The sequence below is a fragment of the Mustela erminea genome, chromosome 19 (assembly GCF_009829155.1).
Source record: "Mustela erminea isolate mMusErm1 chromosome 19, mMusErm1.Pri, whole genome shotgun sequence".
In the NCBI taxonomy this organism is placed as follows: domain Eukaryota; kingdom Metazoa; phylum Chordata; class Mammalia; order Carnivora; family Mustelidae; genus Mustela; species Mustela erminea.
In genome coordinates this window covers 43,062,171-43,075,569 of record NC_045632.1, presented here as the reverse complement: position 1 = coordinate 43,075,569, position 13,399 = coordinate 43,062,171, and the positions used below count along the sequence as shown (strand labels likewise).

Sequence of the window (13,399 nt, the reverse complement as noted above, 5' to 3'; positions counted from 1 at the left end):
CCCTGCCAATACAGACCCCATCCTTCCAAGACTCAGCTGCTGTGGTGCCTCCACTAATCTCTTATTAAACTGGCCAGCCTTCACCAGCACCACCCATCCCTCAGCCAGGAGGACCATATTACCAAAAAGAAAAAATGTGACATAAATTGGCCAGGGAGTAGCTTTTCCAAGACGGCTACGAATAACTAATGTTTAGTATCTAGAGTCTTTTCTTGTGCATGTATTAGCACATAACAGAAGCAAATTTCAATACTAGATACTGAAACAAAATGGTCCCATTATATTATTGTTATATTTCATTTTTATTAAAAATACATAGAATCTTTTTTCTCTCAGTCAAGAAGTACAGATCCAATTTACTCTTTTTCATGGAATGTTTGACCTATTGCAGGGTGGGGCACATTCCTGAAACTAAAACCCCACATGGACCTGCGACGTGTCTGGCTAGGGGTGAGATTGGGAAGACCGCTGCCCCCCACCCCCCTCCCTGGCCTCGGAGCTGTCGTCCGTGGGTCCCCGGAGCCAGGAAAACAGTAGGTGCAGGGGTCAGATCCAGGAGCAGGGGGCGCTGCAGAGGCTGATCCGGGCCGCTGGGGCGCCCTCCGAGCTGGGGGTGGAAGTCTGTGTCGCCCCCTGCGGCCACTATGCGAGGCGGCGGCGTCGTCCCCTGTCGGTGGAAGCGTTCTGACGCCCGCCCGCTTCCTCACTAGGCCGCGCCGCTGGGTCACCTTACTAGACGGTCGGTCGGGACCCCATCGCCGCGCTCTTCCCCTCGCCGCCCCTCCTCTCGACACCGGCCCCTGCCTACCCGTCCCACCCTGCGCAGCATGCAGCCCCTGGGCCTCGAGGGTACCCCCGCGCTCGGCAAGCGACTTCTGCTGCGGCTCCTGCTCCTGCTATCTCTGCTGCAGTGGCGGGTAACCCACTCCGAGACCACGCCGGGAATCCCCGGAGCTCCAACCTCACCAGCAGCCCCCAGCTCCTGGGCCATGCCGGCCTCCGCCAGCTCCCCGACCCCGGCGGTCACCCCCAGCTCCCGGACCACGCCGGCCACCTCCAGCACTCCAAGAATGCGGGAACGCGCCCGGGCCCTGATGCGGGTCTTTCCTCTCGTGGACGGGTGCGTAGGTGCGGTCGTTGGGGGGCGGATGGAGACCGAGCCCAAAGCTGGGGAAGAGGTTCTCAGATGCAGGGTTAGTGAGGAAGCTCCCTCATAGCATCCCGTGGATGCACTCTCTCCTCCATCACCCAGGCCCTCTCCCTCCATTACCTCCCCCGCCCCGTCCTGGTGTACACCCCCCCACCCCCGGACTCCCTCAGCTGCACCTCAGGAATCCTTCCATATTGCCGCTGTGGTACCGAGAAGTGGACCAGGACAGAACAGGCCAGGTGTGTCAACATGTCCTGCCTTACCTGGCGGTCATATCTTCAACTCTAACCTTGTCTTGATATCCCTAGCCACAACCATTTGCCCCAGCTCCTGAGACAGCTTTTCCAGAACAGACTACAAGATGTTAACCTGCGAAATTTCAGTCGCGGCCAGACCAGCTTGGACAAGCTTAAGGAAGGCCTCGTGGGTGCCCAGGTACCACAGGGATACACAGGGTGCTACAGCATGGCTGCTGGGGAATGCTGGGGCCACAGAAACCTGGATAGGCAGACCTCTGGGTGATTAGAATCATAGGACACACAGTGTGTCATCATGTGGCTGCCGGGAACACTGGAGGCCAAGGCAGGCCAGCCACATGGGTCCCCAGGCTCTGTGGAGATACACAGAAAGTGACTCAAAGATCTCTGGTGAGTGTGGGGGCTGCTAGAGCCAAAAAGACATAGTGGATTGGCCTCAGGGCATTCACACAACACAGGGACAAACAGCAGACAATGGTGTTCCACGGTCCACAATCTGACTGCTGGCAACAAGCTTCACAGTCATCAGGATACCACAGGGTCATGCAGTATTTCATTCTGGGCCACTGACCCAAAAGAGTAGCTTGGGGGCTGAGGAAGAGTGGCAGGCCAAGGACTTCGGAGGCCACCCTAATCTCACTCCAGACCCTCGGGGCCTACCTCTAGTTCTGGTCAGCCTACGCCCCCTGCCAGACCCAGGACCAGGATGCCCTGCGCCTCACCCTGGAGCAGATTGACCTCATTCGTCGCCTGTGCGCCTCCTACTCTGAACTGGAACTAGTGACGTCAGCCGAAGGTGGGCTGGCAAATGGGGTGCAGTTGGGAGCTCCCTCTGGTGGTTCTAGTGCTGACCACTGGATTATCCATCCTCTCCCAGGTCTGAACAGCACTGGAAAGCTGGCCTGCCTCATTGGTGTGGAGGGCGGTCACTCACTGGACAGCAGCCTGTCGGTGCTGCGTGCTTTCTACCTGCTGGGAGTGCGCTACCTGGCACTCACCTTCACCTGCAGCACGCCCTGGTAAGCGCAGCGCCCAGCCAGGGTGAGCTGGCAGACGGCGTGGTGGGGAAATGTCCAAAGAGGTGAGGACACAGGAGTCCACCCCAGCAGGCCCCTCACACTCCCAGAAAGCAGCTAGCCCTGGTCCTTACTCTGTTCTGGATGGATGGACAAATGGAGGAACTGCAGAGCCCTCAGGCGCTGTTGCCCATGATGTGTGGCCTTTGACAAACTGCCCTCTTCTGGCTCTCCTGCAGGGCAGAAAGTTCCACCAAGTTTAAACACCACTTCTACACCAACGTCAGTGGGTTGACAAGCTTCGGTGAGGTGAGGACTCCTGTTCTATACCCTACCCCACCGGTTCCCTTCACACAGAGAATATGCACGTATGTGCGTCCTTGACATCTCCCCACCTCAAAAATAAAATTAAAAAAACAAACTGTCTCTGCAGAAGGTGATAGTGGAAATGAACCGCCTGGGCATGATGGTGGACTTGTCCTATGCATCAGACACTTTGGTACGACAAGCCCTGAAGGTGTCGAAGGCTCCCGTGATCTTCTCCCACTCAGCTGCCCGGGCCGTGTGCAACAGTGTGCTGAATGTTCCCGATGACATCCTGCAACTTCTGGTGAGTAGCTACCTCAGCTCAAACCCAGAGGTAGGCCTGCTTCATACAAATGTTCTTGACCTTAAGCGGAGCTACTAGCACAGGCACCATCCTTGGATCCAAGGCTGGTTAACCACCCCCATCTCTAAAAGTCAAAGCCAAATCAGCTTCACTCAGGGACCCAGAGGTGAAGCCTCTTCCAGCCCCTGAAGCTAGGACCGAGCACTGTCCTACCAGGGTCCCCAGGGCCCAGGGAAGGCCATCAGGTCAGAAGAGCCAAACTGAGTGTCCGTTTGTTTATCCCTATAGAAGAAGAATGGTGGCATTGTGATGGTGACGCTGTCCATGGGGGTGCTTCAGTGTAACCTGTTTGCTAATGTGTCCACTGTGGCAGGTGAGCCTCACGTCCACTTATGCCCTTCTAGCTTGAGCCTATGACCATGGGGGGCCCTTGGGACAGCTCCAGCAGTTCAGCATGCCTGTTGGGCAACAGGCAGACCTCTGACAACCCAGGGGAGCAGACACAGCTCTTCACTGCTACCCAGATCTGGGGCCACAATCAGTGCTGGCGTGTTTGGGAGAAGCAACTGCCTCTGTCTCTGAATCTCTTTGCTCTCCCCTCTCTGGATAGGACAGGCAGGCTCTCAAGGAGCCCAGAGGCAGGGTGGCTCCCAGGCAGAAAAAATTCTAAAGGTGCAGCTCTGAAGTCCACTGTTCATCCTCGAGCCACTTCAGAACTCACAACTGGCCCGGGGCTCCATGAAGTCAGCTGCCATGGTGGGGAGTGCTGTAGGCAGGAGAACTGACCAGGGTTGAGCTTCCCCAGACCAGGGCTAGCTCCAGCTTATGCTGCCCACCACTGTCCCCTACCCCATAGATCACTTTGACCACATCAGAGAAGTCATTGGATCAGAGTTCATCGGGATTGGCGGAAATTATGATGGGTCTGGTCGGTGAGTGTTTCCCTGGGGTTTGTCCCGGGCAAGACAACAGAGAGTCCTTTAGTCTCTGTTCCCATGCCATGGTCCTCCCATCCTTCAGACCTTGTCTAAAGGCTCTGGTTTTCTAGCTCCCCTGGTATTTCTACACTACCAGGGCCTATTTCCTGGACTGTCCCTGCCCCTCCTGTGGCCTGGTGGACCCACTCCCACTCCAGATCATCACATTCATTAAGTACCCTCCTTTGCCCAGCACATGCTCCACTCCCAGCCCAGCAGATCTGTTTTGGGCCAGTCATCTGCTCAGGGCATAAGCCACAGCTCAATCTCCAGGGAGCTCCCAAAGCGACATTCAGTAGCCTGGAGGACATGGCCTTCAGTTTTGCATCTGTGATTGGGGCTGGTGGGATGGTGGGCCCTAGACCAGGATCAGGGCTGAGGTTCCAGAGCTGGCTGACTCACCGCCACACAGATTCCCTCGGGGGCTGGAGGACGTGTCCACATACCCAGTATTAATAGAGGAGTTGCTGATTCGCGGCTGGAGTGAGGAAGAGCTTCAGGGTGTCCTTCGTGGAAACCTGCTGCGGGTCTTCAGACAGGTAGAAAAGGTATGCTGGGCTGGGCAAAAGGAAGTTGCAGTGGTTTGAGTAGATGAGGAGGAGTGCTATGGAAGCCACTAACTGCTGACTCCCACCCCCAGGTCAGAGAACAGAACAGTGGGCAGAACCCTGTGGTGGATGAGTTTCCAGACAGGCAAGTGGTCAGGTCTTGCCACTCCCACCTCCTGTCTCAGCCTCAGAGTGGACATGTGGCCACACGCCTGGAGGTGACCAAGTGGCCAACCAGTCAGGTCCTCCAGAGGCCCTCAAAAGCCTCCCCATACTTTGTTCTAGGTCCCGTGGCTGCTGCCACCTTCTCAGTCCTCACCCTGTATCTCTGGTGACCTGGCCATTTCCCCCTGAGGCCACTGGGGCAAAGTCTCACAAAGTGCCCCTCCTGCTCATCCAGACACAAGTATATGCTGAGAATAAACATTTTTGAGTATGGATCCTGGTGCGAAAGTCCTTTCTTCTCCCCGGGGAGTAGGGGAGTGGGGTCTGGTGGGCTCCTGGTTAGTAAGGGCTCTTGTAGGTCTACCTCAGTGGCTCAAAGTGAATGGACTTCAGCTTTGCCTCTTTTGGGAAACACAAAGGGATCTTACCATATTCCTATGCCAAAAGCCCGAGCCCAGAGAAGAACACAAAGGAATCCATTTCTGTGCAGTGTCTATGCCATCATGGAATGTGACAATAGGTAATTTCCCAGTCTCTGAAAGATTCAAGTGTGTGTGTGTGTGTGTGTGTGTGTGTGTGTGTGTGTTTAAGAAGCTGAAACTGAGGGACGCCTGGGTGGCTCAGTTGGTTAAGCGGCTGCCTTCGGCTCAGGTCATGATCCCAGCGTCCTGGGATCGAGTCCCACATCGGGCTCCTTGCTTGGCGGGGAGCCTGCTTCTCCCTCTGCCTCTGCCTGCCTCTCTGTCTGCGTGTGCTCACTCGCTCTCTCTCCCTCTCTCTCTCCGAAAAATAAATAAATAAAATCTTTAAAAAAAAAAAAAAGCTGAAACTGAGGGGCACCTGGGTGGCTCAGAGGGTTGGGCCTCTGCCTTTGGCTCAGGTCATGATCTCAGGGTCCTGGGATCGAGCCCCGCATCGGGCTCTCTGCTCAGCGGGGAACCTGCTCCCCCATCTCTCTGCCTGCCTCTCTGTCTACTTGTGATCTCTGTCAAATAAATAAATACAATTAAAAAAAAAAAAAAAGAAGCGGAACACCTGGGTGGCTCAGTTGGTCGGGCCACTGCCTTTGGCTTGGGTCATGATCCCAGCATCCTGGGACCGAGTCCCACATCGGGCTCTTTGCTCAGCAGGGAGCCTGCTTCTCCCTCTGCCTCTGCCTGCTACTCTGTCTGCCTGTGTTCGCACGCTCTCTCTCTCTCTCTCACACACACACACACACACAAATAAATAAATAAAATCTTTAAAAAAATTAAAAAATAAAAATTAAAAAAGAAATAAGCTGAAACTGTTACCATTTATAATAAATAGTAACTTGTTTGGAAATGTCAAGAAAAAATTTATATAATGTTAGATTTTTAAAAATAAAGTCCTGATTTGTTGTTAAACTGACTTTTTAGTAGAAGGGAAAAATCAAACTTAAAAGAAAGAGAAGAGGTGCCTGGGTGGCTCAGTGGGTTAAAGCCTCTGTCTTTGGCTTCAGGTCACAATCCCAGGGTGGGATCAAGCCTCACATCAGGCTTTCTGCTCAACAGGGAGCTTGCTTTCTCCCCTCTCTCTCTCTCTGCCTGCTTGTGATCAATCTGTGAAATAAATAAATAAATAAATAAAATCTTAAAAAAAAAAAAGAAAAAAAAAAGGAAACTAGCACCATTTACTTGGCTTACTACAGACCCTTCATCTTTAGCCACCTTTCCTCTCTTTTTTTTTTTTTTTTTTTAAAGATTTTATTTATTTATTTGACAGAGAGAAATCATAAGTAGATGGAGAGGCAGGCAGAGAGAGAGAGAGGGAAGCAGGCTCCCTGCTGAGCAGAGAGCCTGATGCGGGCCTCGATCCCAGGACCCTGAGATCATGACCTGAGCCGAAGGCAGCGGCTTAACCCACTGAGCCACCCAGGCGCCCCCACCTTTCCTCTCTTAATCCACTCAGGCCAGAGCCTGATCTAAGTTCCTTGCACGGGAACTTAAAATTGGGAGAAAGAGAAATTATACTCTCTGCGTATGTATATGTTATACACAATGACTATGTTGTAAATCATGTCCATATAATGTATAGGTCTGTTTTCTAATTTTGTTCCATTTATTTATTTATCACAGTATCAATACCACACTGTCTTAATTTCAGTAACTTTCTTTTTTTTTTTTTAAGGATTTTATTTATTTATTTGACAGACAGAGATCACAAGTAGGCAGAGAGGCAGGCAGAGAGTGAGAGAGAGGAGGGAAGCAGGCTCCCCGCGGAGCAGAGAGCCCGACACGGGGCTCGATCCCAGGACCCTGGGATCATGACCTGAGCCGAAGGCAGAGGCTTTAACCCACTGAGCCACCCAGGCGCCCCAATTTCAGTAACTTTCAAACAAGTCTTGCTATCTGGTAGAATGAGTTCTGTCACTTTAAGCGTATCCTTTCAGTTGGTGTTTGATCAGATAAGTAGATCCACTAGGAATGATATAAAATAAGAGACTTATTATAGGGGTTGGACTTTTTGCATATGTAGGAACCAAAGGAAAAATCTGTGCAAGGCTGTTTGTTACCTGCGCATCTGGTGTTGGGTCTTACAGAGAAGCCAGCCAGAAGTTAGGAGGGAGAGCTGGATGTGAGCTGAGGGAGAACAAGGACAACCCAGGACGGTTGGGGTAGGGGAGAATATTAGTCCTTTAGCTCACACCATACAGAATGCAACACAATATAAAATTAATTTGAAGATGTTACTGATCCAAATGCAAAAAGCAAAAGAGTAAAACTCCTAGAAGATAATATAGAAACATACTTTGGTGACTTCAGCATAAAAAGCCTTAACAACAGAAGGAAAATATTGATAAATTGGATGACATTAAAATTAATAGCTTATGTTTACCATAAGGTACCATTAAAAAGAGTGAAAAAGCAAGCTACAGAGTAAGAGAAATTTTCAACATATATAACTGACAGAAGATTTATATCCAGAGACAGACAGTCCAATATAAAAATGGACAAGATATAGGAACTTTATAAGAAAGGATATTCAAATGGCCAAGGAGAATATGAAAAGGTTACTAAACATTGTTAGCCACTAAGGAAATGCAAAATAAAACTCATAGTGAAGACAGCTAAAAATTTCAACAGATGAACAGTACCAAGTGTTAGCAAGAATGTGGAGAAAAAAGCATACTTACACCCACTGCTTTGGAAGACAGTTTGACATTTTTTACTAAAGTTGAAGACACATATGTCCAAGGACAGTTACACACAACTTGGAAGAATCTCTCAAAGTAATGCTGAGTCAAAGTCAGCACAAAATAATACATCTCATATTATTTCATTATTTTATATGAAGTACAAAGACAGGCAAAAGTGATCTATACTGTAACAGCCTGGGGGAGGTAATTTCTGAAAGTGGGCATGAGGAAGGGCTTTTGGGTTTCTGGTAAAGTTCTATACCTTGATCTGAGTGCTGGTTGCATAGGTATGTTTATTTTGTGAACATTCAGCATGCTATATACACATAGGGTATGTGAATTTTTCTTTCTCTTTTTTTTTCCTGAATTTATTTTATTATTTTTAAAAGATTTTATTTATTCATTTGCCAGAGAGAGGGAGAGAGAGAGAACAAGCAGGAGGAGCAGCAGGCAGAAGGAGAAGCAGGCTCCCCACTGAGCAAGGAGCCAGATGTGGGACTCGATCCCAGGATCCTGGGATCATGACCTGAGTCAAAGGCAGACACTTAACCAACTGAGCCTGAGGTATCTGGTATGTGACACCCAGGTGTCCTGGTATGTGAATTTTTCTGTATGGATTTTTTTTAAGATTTTTATTTATTTATTTGACAGAGATCACAAGTAGGCAGAGAGGCAGGCAGAGAGAGGAGGAAGCAGGCTCCATGCTGAGCAGAGAGCCTGATGCGGGGCTCGATCCCAGGACCCTGGGATCATGACCTAAGCTGAAGGCAGAGGCTTTAACCCACTAAGCCACCCAGGCGCCCCTCTATGGATATTTTTTTGTCAACAAAAAGGTTTTGGAGATTCCTGGCTGGCTGAGGCAGAAGAGCACACAACCTTGATCTCCAGGTCTTGAGTTCAATTCCCACGTGCAGCATAGAGCCTACTTAAAAAGCAAAATAAAAACCAGAAAAGGCTAAACTTAATTTTCAAAGATGCATCCTCAGGTTGACCCTTTAAATAGGCAAACAAGAAAGTGTTATCATCAAACTCAGATACTTAGAAATACCCGAGTTACACCACTTTTTGTGTCAATTATATCACAATTTACAAAACAAAACAAAACAAAACAAAGACTAGGATTACTTGGTAGCTCAGTCTATTAAGCATCCAACTCACATTTTAGGCTCAGATCATGATCTCAGGATCCTGTGATCAAGTTCCCAGTAGGGGCTCCGCAATCAGCAGGGAGTCTGCCTAGGATTTTGTCTCCCTTTCCCTCTCCCTCTGCCCCTCCCCCTTGCTCCTTTTCCCTCTCTCAAAAAAACTTCTCTCGGGATGCCTGGGTGACTCAGTTGGTTAAGAGTCTGCCTTAGGTATCCTAGGGCTCTAGGATCAAAGGTTCCTCGCTCAGCAGGGAATCTGCTTCTCCCTCGGCCTGCCCCTCCCCGGCTGGGCTGTCCTCTCTTTTTCTCTCTGACAAATAAACAAAATCTTTTAAAAAGAAAGAAAAAAGTCTCTCCTTTTTACGCCCCTGCTCACGCATGTACATGTACTCATTCTCTTTCCCTAAAATAAATAAATAACATCTTTAAAAATAATAAAATAAAGATCTTATTTTTTTTTAAAGATTTTATTTATTTATTTGACAGAGATCACAAGCAGGCAGAGATCACAAGCAGGCAGAGTGGCAGGCAGAGAGAGAGAGAGGAGGAAGCAGGCTCCCTGCCGAGGAGAGAGCCCGATGTGGGACTCGATCCCAGGACCCTGAGATCATGACCTGAGCCGAAGGCAGCGGCTTAACCCGCTGAGCCACCCAGGCGCCCTCATTTTAACCATTTTTAAGTGTATAAATCAGTGGCATTAATTACACTCACAAATGTACAAACATCATTGGTATTTCCAAAACTTTTTCATTATCCCAAACATAAACTCTAATCATTAAGCAATAACCTCTATTCTTTTTCCAGTCTCTATGAGTTTATCTATTCTAGCTAACTTCTGTAAGTGGAATCATACAACATTTGTCCTTTTGCATCCAGCTTATTTCACTGAACCAAATGTCTTCAAGGTTCATCTACATTGTAGTATATATCAGACTTCATTCCTTTTTTATGGCTGAATAATATTCCCTTGGATGGGCAGATCAGTTTGTTATCCATACATCTGTCGAAGAAAACTAGGGTAGCCTCCATCTTTCAGCTGTGCAGTGCACAGTGTCATATGGGCATCTGTTCAAGTCCTTGTTTCCAATTTTTTCATCTAGGGCTAAACTAGCCTCTTTACTAACGTGATGTCCTTCTGAAGATTCTAGCTAATGTCTCATATGTTAAAAGGTCTTTCACTGTAGATGGTGGGAACATGAACCATGTGAGCTACAGGAATTGTGGAGCCTACTTCTTTCCAAGTGGTTCTTTCTCTGGCCTTGACAGCTTCCTCTTACATGTGTGCAGATCAATCTTCTGGTAGACTCAAGGGGATCTGCTACAGATCTCTAGGCCTCTCTCTTTTTGTGTAGCTTCCTCCTCTGGTATTCTATCCTGTGAATCTAGCTGCTTTGGCCTTCCAAAAAGTTGACTTTTTTTTCTCCTCAATGCAGCAAGATCACTGGGTTCCATCTAGGTTTCCACCCTTCCTCCCACTCCCACGTTACAGCATGGAAATTATCTCTTAGGCAATAAGGTAGTGCTCTCATAGGCCTCCCATCATTTTTATTTTCCTTTCATCTGGGATCACAATCCTGCACTACCTATTGTCCAATGTCTGAAAATCATTGTTTTATACATTTTGTCAGGATTTCTACTTATGTTACACAGAGCGGTAAATTTGGCCCCTGTTATGCCATCATGGTTGGAAACAGAAGTTATGTTGAGGTATTCCTCACCACCAATAATCAGTGTTTGTAAATATTCCAAGTATACTTAACAAAAATATGGAATTTTCCAATTGTTGGATGTCAAACTATATATATGTCCAATTGTTCAAGTTCATTAATTGTATTATTAGAATCTTTTATACCCTTGTTTTTTCCTTGACCTCTTAGTGACCATGACAGTTGTGTTGAAATCTTCCACTGTGGTAGTGTATTTGTCAGTTTCTCCCTATAGTTCTAGCAATCTTTTTATTGATGTGAAATTCACATACCATAAAACTAACCATTTTAAAGTGTATAATTCAGTGGCATTTAGAACAGTCATAATGTTGTGCAACCACCACCTTTCTTGTTCTAAAACATTTTAGTCCCCCTAAAAGGAAGCCCTGTACACATTAAGCAGTTACTTCCCAGCCCAATATTCCCCCAAGCACCAATCTGCTTTCTATCTCTATGGATTTACCTATTCCGGATATTTCTTACAAATGGAATCATACAAGATTTGACCTCCTGTGTCTGGCTTCTTACATTTAGCATGTTTTCAAGGCCCATTTATGTTGTACTTTTCCTCCATTTTTACTCTTTTTGGGGGGATTCCTACAGTGCAGATATTAGGATTTCTGTTTCCATCCTCCCGTCTCTTTTTGTTTTCCTTTTCATTCTTTTTTCTTTCTTCTTTTGGGAGGATTCCTTTTTGGGAGGACTCTTCACTTGGTCTTTTCAGTTTACTAATTCATTCTCAGTATAACTTTCTGCTATCAGATCACCTACTGTGTTCTTCATTCCAAATATTATTGTGGTAACTTTAATACATGGTCCCATATTCTTTTGATTCTTCTCTCATCCAGAGATAGATTCAATGTCACCCGACTCCCTCTGGAATCTGGGCTTGGTTATTGCTTGAGCAGTAAAATACAGCAGATGGGGGGCCTGGGTGGCTCAGTCGGTTAATTGTCTGTCTTCGGCTCAGGTTATGATACCAGGCCCTGGGAAAAAGCCCCGCATTGGGCTCCCTGTCAGCAGGGAGCTTGCTTTCCCCTCGCACTCTGTACCCCACTGCTTGTGCTCTCTTGCATTCTGTCAAGTAAATAAATGAAACCTTTAAAAAAATTTTATTCAAAAAATAAAAAATAAATAATGTAAAATACAGCTGAAATGATGCTGTGCTTGTTTCCAGGCCTAGGCCTAGAGAAACTGTCAGCTTCTACTCCCTGCTTCTTGGGACCCTCACTCATGGACTGCAGCCACTGTGCCATAAGGAAGCCAAGCAGCCCACGGAGAAGTACTCATGCAGAGGACCCAATCCCCTGATCCACAGCCCCACTCAGCTTTCAGCCTACAGGCAGTACTAACTTGCTAGCCATGCGAGTGAGTTATTTTGGAAAGGGATCCTCTGGCCCCAGCTGATGTCACATGGAGTAGAGATGAGCTTTACTCAGCTAGTAGAGATATGAGCGAATATTTTTGTTGATTGTTGTTTAAGTCCTTGTTTTGGGGTAATTTGTTACGTAGCAATAGACCACAGAACAACTATATTTTTCATATCTTTCTACCTGTGCTTTTTTATATTTTCTTGTTTCATGTTGTTAATATTCTCCCTTATTTTTATAATGTTTATTAGGCTAATTTGGAATTTTTATTTCATGTGTTTGAAAACTTTTCCTGATAGATGTTTTCTTTTGAAATGTCTGTGTTCCCCAATGTCTTTTTCTTTTTGCCTGGAAGTACCCTGACGGTAAAGGCTACTTGGACAGTTGATGGTATGGGGAAGTTGTATCCTAGCCGCAGAGTCCCTCAGAGTCCAAGGTTGTCAGTTGGGCTACAGTGGCCTATCTTCTCACACAGTACCTGACCCCACCCCTGAGGAAAGGCTGCATGTTAGGGTGTATAGAAACATTTGCAGAGCATTAGGGAAGACAGGAAGAGCGGGGACCTGTTCATTTTTTATTCAAAAGATGTGTTGGGGAGAGGGACTAAGAATACCAAGGTGACAAGACCAAAAGGGTCCTGAAGGCCACAGCCTAGTGGGCATGAAAAATGTTAATCAAAGATCCCCAGTAACATTTGTGTCCTTGCAGAGGGTACTGGGAAGGGCAAGTGCCTAAGAAGAACCCAATCCAGAGGAGGGTGAGGTGGGGTGGACGCATGTGAGTCAGAGATGTCTTCTGGGGAGAAGGTGGTACTCCAGGGTGAGACCTCCCCTCTCCAGGGAGTTTGGCTAGCAAGAGTGGGGGCAGGGGGTAGAAAGGCATTCTGTCTGAGCAAAGAGCAGGTAATGTGCAGTGCAGTCAGGCTCTGAGTTTAGGGAAGTGAAAGAGGTCAGAAGACTGAGGCTGGGGAGGTTGGAGGGGCCAGATGAAACAGGGCCCTGTGGGCTAAGGGAAGAGAGAAGAGCACGTGCTTTCCCTTCAGAAGAGATGGTTCTACCATGAGCACTGGGAGAGAACAGGGAGTCCATTCGGAAGGCTGCCACCATGGACAGCTGAAGGTGGCGTGAAGGACAGGAGGTCGAGTCGACAGGCTCTAGATGGATGACTTTGGGGTAAGGGCCAAAGTGGTGGTCAGCTTGGAGGACCCCCTGCAGGACCCAGGGACACTGATTCCTCATTCCACCCCAGAGCTGAAGCCCAGAGGAGGCAGCAGTCAGAGAGACACCACTGATTCTTCT

At 47.8% G+C, this 13,399-nt stretch overlaps 1 protein-coding gene across 1 annotated transcript; it reads left to right on the top strand.

The window, feature by feature from the left end:
* Window positions 1–614: 614 nt before the first annotated feature.
* DPEP3 (dipeptidase 3) lies at window positions 615–4,998 on the top strand. The gene is made up of 10 exons (XM_032326353.1): window positions 615–1,120; window positions 1,459–1,585; window positions 2,074–2,203; window positions 2,285–2,426; window positions 2,663–2,732; window positions 2,857–3,033; window positions 3,322–3,406; window positions 3,890–3,965; window positions 4,423–4,558; window positions 4,651–4,998. The coding sequence occupies exons 1-10, from the start codon at window positions 828–830 to the stop codon at window positions 4,891–4,893; spliced, it is 1,479 nt and encodes a 492-aa protein (XP_032182244.1). The 5' UTR covers window positions 615–827; the 3' UTR covers window positions 4,894–4,998.
* Window positions 4,999–13,399: the final 8,401 nt, after the last annotated feature.